Genomic DNA, 14,875 nt, shown 5'->3' on the forward strand with positions numbered 1-14,875 from the left:
TTTGTTACTCATATTTATACTAATTATTGTATTAATTACTGTACTATTTATTCATATACTTTTTTTGCATTAATTCATTCTTTATTTTACTGACTGCACCCCTCCAATGGGAGACATATATGCTGCCCCTTGTAATAAACCTGGTAACACCCTGTAATTTTGTTAACCGAAGATGCATTCATTTACCCACTGGCTGCACACCTTTGTGTACACCTATACATTTACGTACTTCCCCCAGTGATGGATTAATATCTACACCACCATTCTTTATGCCCAATGCCATCCCCCATCCATATACTAATATTAGTTTCACCATACACTCCCCGTTCCGTTCGCATGTAGTGGCTGCCTAGTCATGCTTACATCTCCTTTATTTACTATGTTCCCTTGCTATAATGTATATACACACATATATATTTATGTGCAACAGTCAAATGAGAATGATTCAAAGTCTACCACACATCTAATAGGAGCCAGAGCACACTTGTCTAGATACAAATCCATTATTTTAAATTGAGATAGAATACACGCAAGAGGCTGGAGCAAGCCAACCTAGTTCAGCAGTGAATATGGGGAGAGAGGACGTGTTACACTTTTTTGAACAATGTAACACTACAGAAAACACACAACTTATGAGTACAAAGAATTTAGAATACAAAGTCACACATTTAACGGATAAAGAAAGAAAATTATTTTGTTCGATACATTCACTAAAATCATACAGCAATTCGAGTTCCCCGCGGCCTGCGAGTATTCAAAGAAGTGTCACAAGATTACACCAAGAACATTCACCAAAATTGATGCTGCATGTATTAAAAAGAAATGAAATAGAATAGGAAAAAACAACAATTGAACTAATTAAACTGAGAAGCAAATTAAAAACATGTTTAACAGAACAATATAGTAATTTAATAAAAAAACTGGAGAGAAAAATCTGTTATTGCTCAATCTGAACTAAAAGAAAAAAAAAAGACAAATACATCCGAGACAAACAAGGTTACAATAATGACCGAGTATTCACATGGAAAAATAATAAAAATAAAAAAAACACTACCAAAGACGAAAATACCAAGGAAGGAAAAAAAATCAAAGGATTACTGGACATCAGACTCCGACTCAAGCAGAGCAGAAGACTCCAAAACTCAACTCAAAAACCGCATGAAAACGCTACTTCTCATTCACAGGAGCCTAGTAACATCTCAGAGCTCATCTCTTTAGAAGACGCACCTCAAGGACCACCACACAATGTCGCCAGAAAGAAAGTCAGCTGGAAAAACCAAAAGACATCATACTACAATTAATAAACCTTACAAATAAAAAAGTTAGTGAAAGCACCATTTCTCTTCTGTCGAAAGGTTTAAACTACTGTCTTCCTTAAAAATTTTATTTAACTGACTTTGAGATTGATCTGTATAAAAACATTTCGTAAAAACAACCTTAAAATGTTTTTTTTAATAAACCGCAGGATGTGAACACCGCACAAGAAAACACATGTTCCTCCCGAATAGGTCCCCTCGGATTCTGTGCGGATATAATCTTTGGTAATGTGGACCAAGAAAATGTCAGATTATTACTAAGCCTAACCGAAAACGAAGAAACAATAATTAACCAAGCGGTTCCCTATTTTACAGGAGGGATAAAATCATCATTCTGCCCACAAATTACTCCAGGTTCAAGTATTTATATATTCCAACAACAAGTTTTAAAAGACCTGACCGCATTGGTGTATCCCGAGGCCCCTAGAAATCTTGAACCACAAGAAATAAAAGCACTCCATGATCTCCAAAAACGTAAGGATCTTGTAATAAAAAGATCTGATAAAGGCAACAATGTGTTCATTATGACAAGGGAATTCTACATACAAGAATGCATGCGACAATTGAATATGGAAGAAACATACACTAAATTAACCACTGATCCCACTAATGTTAGCAGGGGAACAATACAACAAAAAGAAGCTGAAAAACTACTGCCTAGCAACCCCACCAAACCAGTGTAGTACTTTTATCCCCAAAACGCACAAGAGCCTCGTACAGCCCCCAGGCCGCCCTATAGGGAGTGCCACTGAACCACTATCCAAATTCCTAGATTGGAAATTAAGAGCTACATTAAATAATATACCATCTTATCTGAAGGATACGGACAAGTTCCTAACCACATTAGAGACCCTCCCATGGCAGAACAATTTCTCTCTCGCATCGATAGACGTAGAGAGTCTGTATACCAGGATACCCCAGAAAAAAGGCATTGACTCTATGAGGTTATTCCTGACAACACTAAAATTTAAAGAAAACATGATTCAGTTTATATGTGGCGCTGCGGCACGGGTGGGTTATGAAGAGAGTTCAGCAGCTGAGCTTTCATCATACCTGCACGGCCCTGGCTGCTATCAGCATCCAGGACCCGTGGCTAGTGCCGGGCATTAGCTCTTTAGAGGCGGCAATCAAAGTTGAAAGAATTCTGGTTGTTTGGATGCCCGTAGACTTTACCCAGAGCAGCCTCATTACTATAGGATCGTAAAAAGTAGATCTATGTTACCCCAAATTTTACGTGAGCGAAGCCGCGGGCAAAAGCTAGTTAGAATATATTCTCACAGGACTACATTATGACCTTGACATTTAGGAAATTGCGTGTTGTTGTCAAATTTTGATCTCCAATGTAGTTCTATGGAACTACATTGATCAGTATGAGGAATCTAATGGTTCCTCCTAAAAGTCCCCTAAGATGACCAATAAAGTGTAGAAAAAAAGTTGAATAACTGTTTAAAAAAACACCAATTAACCCCTTCCATATTAAAAGTTTGAATCATCCCCCTTTTTCCCAAATTCCATATGAAAATAACATAATAAAAATAAACGTGGTATTGCCGTGTGCCAAAATGTCCAAAGTATAAAAATTTTACATTAAACCACTCGATCAATGGCGTATACATAAAAAATACAAAATTCCAAAATTGCGTATTTTAGGTCACTTTGTATACCCTGAACATTGTTTTTTATTTTTTATTTTTTTATAAAAAGCGATCAAAAAGTCCCATCAAAACTAAAATGGTACCGATAAAAAAAAAAATATATACAGACCACGGCACAAAAATTGAGCCCTCATACATCCCCGTATAAGGAAAAATAAATGTTATAGGGGTCAGAAGATGACTTTTTTAAACATACTAATTTTCCTGCAAAAATTTTTTTTTTTTTTTAACAAAAGTAAAACAGAATTAAACCTATATAAGTTTGGTATCATATTTTAATTGTATGAACCGACAGAATAAACATATGGTGTCATTCTTACCGAAAAGTGCCCTTTGTAGAAGCCACTAAAATTTACAAAAAAAAAATTTTTTTCTGATTTTGCCATAGATTTTATGGTGAAATTAAGTAAAATTGGTGGCACAAAAAACAAGCCCTCATATGGGTCTGTAGGTGTAAAATTGAAAGTGTTATGATTTTTAGAAGGGGCAGAGGAAAAAACGAAAGTGCAAAATAGAAAAATGAACCGGTACTCTAGGGGTTAAAAAAAAAATTGTTGCTGCATGCAGCAAAATTTGTATGTTTAAAATTGTCATCTTCTGACCCCTATAACTTTTTTACATTTTTCCGCATAGAGGGCTATATGAGGGCAAATTTTTTTTGCGCCGTGGTCTGTAGTTTTTAATCGGTACTAGTTTTTTGTTTTGATGGGACTTTTTGATCCCATGTTATACATTTTTTTATATGATATGAAGTGACCAAAATGCACAATTCTGGACTCGTTTTTTTCTTACGTGTACGACATCGACCGTGCGATTTAACAAACGGTTGTGGAGTCGGGAGTCGAGGGGTCGGAGGAAATTTTGGGTACCTGGAGTCGGTGAACAATGCACCGACTCCTACTAAATTTAGATTGGAATAAAAATAAATTTAAAAAAGCAAGTTTAAATGTCCCAATTCACAAAAAGTTATAATTAATGACTTCTCTACTGTAAGAATAAAGACCAATGCATGCAGTGCCTCACGTAACCTCAAAACAAAACGAACACGTTAAGTGACCATGAAGAAGCATGCTTTTCATGTGCTTCACTATATGGCATGCAACGCACAATTAGGAGCGGCAATACTTATACTTTCCATAGTGTTGTTTTCTGCTGTTACAGGGAACCCATGGGTAACCTAGCCTCTCACTGATAAGGGATTAAGTAAATGTTTTTTGCAGGACTAGAGGCACTTACATAAGTGAAGGGAATGGAGGGTCAATAGTTCTAGACTGAAGATGTAAACCATTGGAAAAAGGCTATAAAAACTTGTAAACTCGATTGTTAGCTTAAAGGGTTACTCCGCCCCTATCCTTTTGGATAGGGGATAAGATGTCAGATCGCCGGGGTCCCGCTGCTGGGGACCCCCTGGATCGCCGCTGCGGCACCACGCTCTCATTACTGCACAGAGCGAGTTCGCTCTGTGCGTAATGACGCGTTATTCAGGCGCTGGAGCATCTTTACGTCATGGCCCCGCCCCCTCAATACAAGTCTATTGTCTATTGTATTGAGGGGGCGGGCCGTGATGTCACGAGGGGCGGAGCCATGGCATCACGCTGCTCCGTCCCCTGTATCGCCCATCATTACGCACAGTGCGAACTCGCTCTGTGTAGTAATGAAAGCGCGGTGCCGCAGCGGCGATCCTGGGGGTCCCCAGCAGCGGGATCCCGGCAATCTGACATCTTATCCCCTATCCTTTGGATAGGGGATAAGATGTCTAGGGGCTGAGTACCCCTTTAAACATGACTGGGATTCTACAAGGGAGATCATGTTTTATAATAAATGCCCCTTCCTGGATCCTCCCACTGCCCTATTTTCAGCAGCAGATCAGCACACAAACTGTTCAATACAGTAGACTGTTGGCTTCCCAGCCAACAGTCCTGTGGTAATGACATGTATGTTGCCTTTCTTTGCTTCAAGGAATGTATAAAATACATTCGCATATTAATACAGAGGAGTCGGAGTTGGAAGTACAAAAAAATGGAGTCCAAACATTTATCTACCGACTCCACAGCCCTGGATTTAACTAACCTTATATTTTAATAGTTCGGACATTTACGCATGCGGAGATATCACATGTTTATTTTTGAGTACATTATTAAATAAAAAAAATTGTAAAAGGGCAGTAATTCAAACTTTTATTAGGGGAGGGGCTTATTCACATTAATTACCTTTAAAAAAATTTTTACTCTTATTTATTTCTTTTTTTTATTTCTTTTTTTTTTTTAGCGCCCATATGGGCAATACCATGCAATCTTTGGATTGCATACACTGTTCAATGCTGAGCTTTGGCTCAGCATTGAGCAGTGTTATCGGTGCTCCACTGCTCCAGCCTGCCCACTGGGTTTGAAGCATGCTCAGCCTGTGAGCACACTTTAAACATTGGTAACAGGACAGGTACAGGTACACCCCTGGTCCTTAAGAACCAGGACACAAGGGCGTACCCATATTACCTTCCTTCTTAAGGTGTTAAAAATTTGTATTTGCATGCTGCTTTTAATAGTGAGTAAGAGAGACAACTGTGTGACATACTTGGCACCATACTTTTATTGTATATGCCAAGCATGAAGAAGAAAGATTAAAACAGAGCCTCATTGTTGCCTGCAACAGTCAATGAGAATATAAATAATATTTTTATACTGTATATTTTTGGACTTCATCTTTGCAGATTATCCCCCCCAAAGAGTGGCGCCCAAGACGGACTTACAATGATTTGGATGAAATGGTGATTCCTGCTCCAATTCAGCAAGTGGTAACTGGTCAGTCGGGCCTCTTTACTCAGTATAACATCCAGAAGAAACCTATGACTGTGGGAGAATATCGCAAGTTGGCGAACAGTGACAAGTAAGCATAGTTGTGTATTAAGGAAGTACTGTGGTGCAGTAAAACGTATCCCCTATCACAGTCGTCCAACCCCCCCCTGCGATCTCTTGCGCGTCACTCCAGCTCTCCCTAGTATCGGAGCGTGTCGACCCTTACATGAAGCAACCATGACATGCCACCTCTTTGTATCTCTATCGAAGAGCTAGAGATACAGGATTTAAGTATCTCCGGCTCTCCCATAGAGATGCATGGAGGAGACATTTGGGCAGCGGCTCCACGTGGGTGTCGACACACTCCCTTCCTGATGAGCCAGGGTGCCATGTCCCAGTCGGACCCCTGCTATCTGAAATTTATCCCTTATACCTTGCATAGCGGATAAGTTTTACTGCACCAGAGTATTCCTTTAAAGGGGTATTTCCCAACTCCCCTTTTACCTGCTCAGTCTTGTAGAAGGCTTAGCTCTCTTCCAAATTCTTCTTTGTGTGGGCGGTCCAGCGGAGACACGGCTAGCTGTGATTTGATTCCCTGGCGCGCGCGCACACACCTACACACCTACACACATACACACATACACACACGCACATGCACGCACGCACACACACACACACGCACTGTGCATTTCATAGTTAAGTCCCCATGGACACAAATATATAGAGAGCTGTCCAGGAGGGTGCCCCACCCAGTAGCCTGCACGCTCCTGCAGTCTCAACCAGCCAGCACTGTTACTTGTCAGACCCTTGCTTCAGATCAGAGCAGATATTTGGGAAACGCTACAAGTTAGATAAATATATTTACAAAAATATTTAGATTTCATAAACTATAATAATAAATAAGATCTTTGAGTTTGTAAGACCCCATTTGTCATCAGGATTAATCTTCTTTACAGTTATTGCATGTATTTAATTTGTTCTTTATCTTCTCTAGGTATTGCACTCCTCGCCATCAAGACTTTGATGATTTAGAGCGTAAATATTGGAAGAATCTAACCTTCATGTCTCCAATATATGGAGCAGACATTAGTGGTTCCCTCTATGACAATGTGAGACACCTTCCTTTTGTTTTATTAATTCAAATCTCCCACTTTATCTGCTGCAGTTTTCATACAGTTCTTTTGGTGTTGGCCTTTGTGTTCATCTTTTACTTTACATCTTTTAGTGATTTACTCTTCACTTTAACATAGTCTCCTATATTTGCAGGATATCAAGCTATGGAACATAGCAGGCTTAAAAACACTGCTAGATATGGTGGAACATGAAAGTGGAATCATCATAGAAGGTGTTAATACTCCATACCTCTACTTTGGAATGTGGAAGACAACATTTGCATGGCATACAGAGGACATGGATCTGTACAGCATTAACTATCTGCACTTTGGAGAACCCAAGTCCTGGTAGGAGCCAAAATAAATTTTTTCTATACATGACCGCACTTAAATCAACTTTTTCTGCTCTTTAAAGCTTCAGGTGTACACACTGTACCAAGTAAGTTAAAGGTACTGCTATCAAGCGGTATCATTTTTTTTGCCTGTATTGTCCATACTTCTTTACCCCTCCAGGACAAAGGGCATGCGATTACACCCTTGTGTCCTGGGACTTAAGGACCCGGTAACCGGGTGGTGGACAGAGCGGAATGCTTGCTGCAATCATTCAGCAGGCATCCCGTGACAATTGGCGGATCACTGCTTTTCTGGGCTAATTGGGTCTCCCAGTGACCCAGAAAATAAGGGGACCACACCAATCACCCTTTATGCCGAGACCGGCTGACCAATCACTGGTCCTGCTAGGCGAGTGATCGGGGACAGGGGTCAACTTGCCGGCAGTGATTGGAGGCGGTGGGGTCCGGAGGCAGCAGTTGCATCAGCAACGGCGGGATCCAGTTCGGCAGCAGCTGGAGGTGAGGCCTGTGTGCCTCCTGCTGTTGCATTAGTACAATTCCCAGCATGCTTAGCCAAAGGGCATGGTGGTAGTAGTCGTTTTGCAACAGCTGAGGGCTCACTGGTTGCTAAACACTGGGACAGGGTTTGTTGCCTAACTGTTTCCCAACCAGTTTGTCTCCAGCTATTGCATAACTACATCTCCCAGCATGCATGGTCTGTCTGTGCATGCTGGAAGTTGTAGTTTTGCAACAGCTGCGTCAAATTTTCCACTGCAGCTCAAACTCCCAGCGGGAAACTAGCTGTAAACACCCGCCCATGTGAATGTACTCTAAAAACACTACACTACACTACATATAAACACACCCCTACACAGTTGCTGCCCCCCCCCCCCCCCCCCCCCCAAATAAAAAGGAACAACGTCTTGCACTGCACTGTTCCCAAAACAGATCCTGGAGGTGCTGGAGGCACCCTGTTAGGGAAACACTGCCATAGGGTATTTTTGGTGGCGGAGGCAAATTACTTGCATCCGTGTCCGTCCCTATGCAAATCCCTAATTTAGGCCTCAAATGCGCATGGCGCTCTCTCATTCCAGAACCCCGTCATATTTCAAGGCAACAGTTTAGTGCAACCCGGGAAGAAGTACAGTGCCACCTACAAAAAATCAAAATAGACAAATCGCCAGGTCCAGATGGCATACACCCCCGTGTTCTAAAGGAATTAAGTACTGTATTAGACAGACAGACCCCTATTTATAATATTCAGGGACTGTTCCCCAGGACTGGCACATGGCAAATGTGGTGCCAATATTTAAAAAGGAGACAAAAGGTGACCCTGGAAATTATAGGCCTGTTAGTTTAACCTCTGTTGTATGTAAATTGTTTGAGGGTTTTCTAAGAGATGCTATTTTGGAGTATATTGATAAAAATAAATGTATGATACCATATCAGCATGGCTTTATGAGGGATCGATCCTGTCAAACTAACCTGATCAGCTTTTATGAGGAGGTGACCTCCAGACTGGACCAAGGGGAATTGCTGGATGTCGCATGTCTGGATTTTTCCAAAGCATTTGATACGGTGCCACATAAATGGTTGGTGCATAAAATGAGAAGGATTGGGCTGGTGGAGAATGTGTGTAAGTGGGTAAGTAACTGGCTCAGTGATAGGAAACAGAAGGTGGTTATTAATGGTACTTATTCTGATGGGGTGACTGTTACCAGTGGGGTAACACAGGGGTCAGGCTTGGGTCCTGTTCTATTTAATATATTTATTAATGACCTTGTAGAGGGGTTGAATAGTAAAGTAGCAATCTTTGCAGATGATACTAAACTCTGTAAAGCGGTAAACCCAATAGAGGACAGGGCACTGTTACATATGGATCTGGATAGGTTGGCGGCTTGGGCTGGGAAGTGGCAGATAAGGTTCAACACTGATAAATGTAAGGTAATGCACATGGGGAAGAAAAATCCTGGCTGGGATTATGTATTAAATGGGAGCACACTTGGAAAAGGACTTGGGAGTTTTAGTTAACAGTAAATTTAGCTGTAGTGACCAGTGTTGGGCAGCTGCTACCAATGCAAATAAAATCATGGGGTGCATCAATAGGGGCATAGATGCCCACGACAAGAAATAGTTCTACCGCTGTACAAATCACTAGTCAGACCACACATGGAATACTGTGTACAGTACTGGGCACCAGTGTACAAGAAAGATATAGTAGAGCTGGAGAGGGTTCACAGACTGGCAACCGGTGTAATACGGGGAATGGGAGGACTACAGTACCCAGAAAGATTATCAGAATTAGGGTTATTTAGTTTAAAAAAAAAGAAGGCTTAGGGGAGACCTAATAACTATGTATAAATATATCAGGGGACAGTACAGAGATCTCTCCCATGATCTATAACAAGCGGGCATCCTCTACGTCTAGAGGAAAGAAGGTTTCTACACCAGCACAGACTGGGGTTCTTTACTGTAAGAGCAGTGATACTGTGGAATTCTCTCCCGGAGGAGGTGGTAATGGTGAACTCAGTAAAAGAGTTCAAAGGGGGTCTTTATGCATTTTTGGAGAGTAAGAACATTGCTGGTTATGTATACTAGATTTATAGGGACAGAACGTTGATCCAGGGATTTATTCTGACTGCCATATTTGGAGCCGGGAAGGAATTTTTTACCTCTAGTATGAGGGTTTTTGCTTTCCTGTGCATTAACTCAGTAGGGACTCATTAGGGATATAAGTTGAACTTGATGGACTTTTTTCAACCTTATGAACTATGTTACTATATAGGGTATGTCCCCATTTTGGAAAATACACCCCTCAAGCAACTTAATAAGTGCATTAAGCCTTAACACCCCACAGGTGTATGACAAATCTTTTTTAGTTTGACGTGTAAATGAAAAATGTGATTATTTTTAGTTTTTTTCACCTAATTTTTTTGCCTACAAGGCTTAATAGGTGAAAATGCCCCCCAAAATTAGTAACCCCATTTTTTCTAAGTATGAAAATATTCCATATGTGGACGTAAAGTGCTCTGTGGGCACACTACAATGCTCAAAAGAAAAGGAGCAAAATTAGTTTTTTTGAGAGAGAATTTGGCTGGCATTGAAGGCCATGTGTCAGTGGAGCCCCCAACAGGTGACCCCACTTTGGAAACTACGCCCCTCAAGGAAGGTAACAAGGGGTGCAGTGAGAATTTACACCCAACTGGCGTTTGACAGATTTTTTTGAACAGTGGTCCGTGAAAATGAAAAATGTAATTTTTCATTTGCACAGCCCACTGTTCCAAAGATCTGTCAAACACAAGTGGGGTGTAAATGCGCACTGCACCCCTTATTACATTCCGTGAGGGGTGTAGTTTCCGAAATGGGGTCACATGTGGGAGGGGTCCACTGTTCTGACACCATGGTGGCTTTGTAAATTGCACATGGCCCCTGGCTTCCATTCCAACCAAATTCTCCAAAAGCCCAATGGCGCTCCTTCTCTTCTTAGCCCTGTAGTGCACCTGCAGAGCACTTTACATCCACATATGTGGTATTACCTTACTCAGAAGAAATGGTGTTACACATTTTTTTCCTTATACGCCTTGTAAAAATGAAAAATAAAAAATGGAGCTGCAAGAACATGTTAGTGTAAGAAATTGAGATTTTGAGGTTTCTCCACTTTGCTGCTATTCCTGTGAAACACCTAAAGGGTTAACCTTTCTGAATGTCATTTTGAATACGCTGAGGGGTGCAGTTTTCATAATTTATTTGGCATGTCCATTTACCTTACGATCAGTTTCAAAATAAAAAAAATGCTTTTTTTCTAATTTTTCAAAAATTCGAATTTTTCATGAAACTTTGGAATTATTCACCAAGAAATGAGGCAAAGTATTAATGAAAATTTACCACAAAAATAATGTAGAATAGGTCAAGAAGAAACAATCTCTGAATTAAATTCATAAGTAAAAGAATCCCACAGTTATTAATGCAAAAAGTGACAGTGGTCAGATGTGCAATGCTCTGGTCCTTAACCCGTTAACTACCATTGACATCTATGCTTGCCCAATGGCTGTTAACGGGGTATGACGTGGGAGCCTGCGTCATTACGGCCGGTCACCAGCTGATTCCTGTAGCTGAGGGCCGGCCTTAATAGCCAACATGCGGCGCTCTGGCTATTAACCCTTTAAAGGTGCCTTTATCCTGTCCCTGGTGGTCCAGTGGGGTGGATCTCCCCCCCCCCCCCCCCGCAGTGCGATCCACTACTGAGGTAGCCTGAGGGCCTACCTCTCCTGCTGCAGTGGCTCCGGTGCTCTGAATGGTACAGCCTGGGTTTATCAATAGAGCGCAGAGCAAATAGATCAATGGAACTGTATGTAATTCCATTGGTCTATATGAGAAAGCTGCTGATTCCTCCTAAAAGTCCCCTAAAAAAAAAAACAAAAAAAAAAACCTTATTAAAAGTTGAAATCACCCCCTTTTTCCAAACTCCATGTAAAAAATATATAAACATAATAAAAATAAACATATGTGGTAACGCCGCGTGCATAAATGTCCGAACTATAAAAATATATCGTCCAAAATAGCGTATTTTTGGTACATTTTTATACCATACAAAAAGGAATAAAAAGCTATCAAAAAGTCAGATCAAAACTAAATTGGTACTGATTAAAACTTCAGATCACGGCACAAAAAATGAGCCCTCATACCACCCTGTACGCGGAAAAATAAGAAAGTTATAGGGGTCAGAAGAGGACAATTTTAAATGTATTTTTCGTGCATGTAGTTTAAAATTTTTTCCAAAAGTACGACAAAATTAAACCTATATAAGTAGGGTATCATTTTAACCGTATGGACCTACAGAATAAAGATCGTACATTTTTCTGTAAAAATGACACTATGTAGAAATGGAAGCCCCCAAAATTTACAAAGTGGTGTTTTTTCTTCAATTTTGTCGCACAATGATTTATTTTCCGTTTCGTCATAGATTTTTGGTTAAAATGACTGATGTCATTACAAAGTAGAATTGGTGGCGCAAAATATAATCCCTCATATGGATTTTTAGGTGCAAAATTGAAAGGGTTATGTTTTTAAAAGGTAAGGAGGAAAAAAACGAAAGTGCAAAAACTGAAAAACGCTTGGTCCTTAAGGGGTTAAGTCAGAAACCTTATTGGATGGTCCGGAGTAATACTATAATGTGAGCAAACTTTTTTTTTTTTTTTTGGTTTAAATCAACTGATGCCAGAAAATTTTACATATTTGTAAATTACTTCAATTAAAAAAACCTTAATCCTTGCAGTACTTATTAGTGGCTGTATACTACAGAGGAAATTTTATTTTTGGAATTCTTTTCTGTCACGACCATACTGTCCAGAGCAGGAGAAAATCCCCATTGCAAACATATATGCTGCTCTGGACAGTTCCAAAAATGGACAGGTGTCAACAGAGAGCACTGTGGTCCTGACAGAAAAGAAATCCAAAAAGAAAAGAATTTCCTCTGTAGTATACAGCAGCAAAGTACTGGAAGGGTTAAAGGGGTACTCCACTGGAAAACATTTTCTTTTAAATAAACTGGTGCCAGAAAGTTAAACAGATTTGTAAATTCTGTTAAAAAATCCCAATCCTTCCAGTACTTTTTAGATTTATACTACAGAGGAAATAATTTTATTTTTGTAATTCCTTTCTGTCATTCAACAGGCTCTCTGCTGACACCTCTGTCCATGTAACATAGTTCATAAGGTTGAAAAAAGACCAAAGTCCATCAAGTTCAACCTATATCCCTAATGAGTCCCTACTGAGTTGATCCAGAGGAAGGCAAAAAAAAACCTCATTCCAAATATGGCAGTCAGAATAAATCCCTGGATCAATGTTCTGTCCCTATAAATCTAAAATCCATAACCTGTCGTGTTATTACTCTCCAAAAATGCATCCAGACCCCTTTTGAACTCTTTCATAGAGTTCCCCATAACCACCTCCTCAGGCAGAGAATTCCAAAGTCTCACTGGTGTAGAAACCTTCTTTTCTCTAAACGTAGAGGATGCCCCCTTGTTATAGATACAGTGCTGGGTATAAATAGATCATGGGAGAGATCACTGTACGGTCCCCTGATATATTTATACATAGTTATTAGGTCTCCCCTAAGCCTTCTTTTTTCTAAACTAAATAACCCTAATTCTGATAATCTTTCTGGGTACTGTAGTCCTCCCATTCCCCGTATTACTCTGGTTGCCAGTCTTTGAACCCTCTCCAGCTCCGCTATATATCTATCTTGTACACTGGTGCCCAGTACTGTACACAGTATTCCATGTGTGGTCTGACTAGTGATTTGTACAGCGGTAGAATTATTTCCTTGTCGTGGGCATCTATGCCCCTATTGATGCACCCCATGATTTTATTTGCATAGGCAGCAGCTGCCCAACACTGGTCACTACAGCTAAATTTACTGTTAATGAAGACCCCCAAGTCCTTTTCCACATCATTTGTCCCAAGCATTCTCCCATTTAATACATAATCCCAGCCCGGATTTTTCTTCCCCATGTGCATTACCTTACATTTATCAGTGTTGAACCTCATCTGCCACTTCCCAGCCCAAACCTCCAACCTATCCAGATCCATTTGTAACAGTGCACTGTCCTCTATAGTGTTTACCGCTTTAGAATTTAGTATCCTCTGCAAAGATTGCTACTTTACTATTCAACCCCTCTACAAGGTCATTAATGAATATATTAAATAGAACATGTCCCAAGACGGACCCATGTGGTACCCCACTAGTAACAGTCACCCAATCAGAATAAGTACCATTAATAACCACCCTCTGTTTCCTATCACTGAGCCAGTTACTTACCCACTTACACACATTCTCCCCCAGCCCCATCCTTCTCATTTTATGCACCAACCTTTTATGTGGCACCGTATCAAATGCTTCAAAAAATTCAGATATACGACATCCAGTGATTCACCCTGGTCCAGTCTGGAGCTCACCTAGTCATAAAAGCTGATCAGGTTAGTCTGACAAGACCGATCCCTCATAAAGCCATGCTGATATGGAGTCATACATTTATTTTTATTAAGATACTCCAGAATTGCATCCCTTAGAAAACCCTCAAACAATTTACATACAGCAGAGGTCAAACTAATAGGTCTATAATTCCCGGGGTCACCTTTTGTTCCCTTTTTAAATATTGGCACCACATTTGCCATGCGCCAGTCCTGGGGACCAGTCCCTGTCACTATAGAGTCCCTGAATATTAAAAATAGGGGTCTGTCTATTACATTACTTAATTCCTTTAGAACACGGGGGTGAATGCCATCTGGACCTGGTGATTTGTCTATTTTGATTTTTTTTGTAGGCGGCACTGTACTTCTTCCTGTGTTAGACAGGTGACCTGTACTGGGGAGTTTACCTTATCTCACTCTATTTCACCTGGCATTTCATTTTCCTCGGTGAATACAGTGGAGAAGAATTTAATATATTTGCTTTTTCCAGATCCCCTTTTATAATTTCTTCCTCGTCATTTTTTAAAGGGCCCACATTTTCATTTTTGATCTTTTTGCTATTTATATAGTTAAATAACATTTTGAGTTAGTTTTACTCTCTTTGGCAATGAGTCTATCTCTATTTTTGCGGTTTTTATCAGTTTTTTTTAACATATTTTACTTTTTTCTCTGTAGCTATTTGATGCTTCCTCACTG

General features: G+C 40.2%; 1 protein-coding gene across 3 annotated transcripts in view; it reads left to right on the forward strand.

The window, feature by feature from the left end:
- KDM4B (lysine demethylase 4B) overlaps positions 1-14,875 on the forward strand; it is a 279,650-nt gene that overhangs the window by 53,041 nt on the left and 211,734 nt on the right. For all 3 annotated transcript variants that reach the window (XM_056571899.1, XM_056571914.1, XM_056571906.1), the window contains 3 exons: positions 5,679-5,854; positions 6,758-6,872; positions 7,030-7,223. In XM_056571899.1, the coding sequence (XP_056427874.1) occupies positions 5,679-5,854; positions 6,758-6,872; positions 7,030-7,223 (485 nt within the window). The remainder of the gene's footprint in view (positions 1-5,678; positions 5,855-6,757; positions 6,873-7,029; positions 7,224-14,875) is intronic.

This window comes from Hyla sarda, chromosome 1 (genome assembly GCF_029499605.1).
Source record: "Hyla sarda isolate aHylSar1 chromosome 1, aHylSar1.hap1, whole genome shotgun sequence".
NCBI classification, from domain to species: Eukaryota; Metazoa; Chordata; class Amphibia; order Anura; family Hylidae; genus Hyla; species Hyla sarda.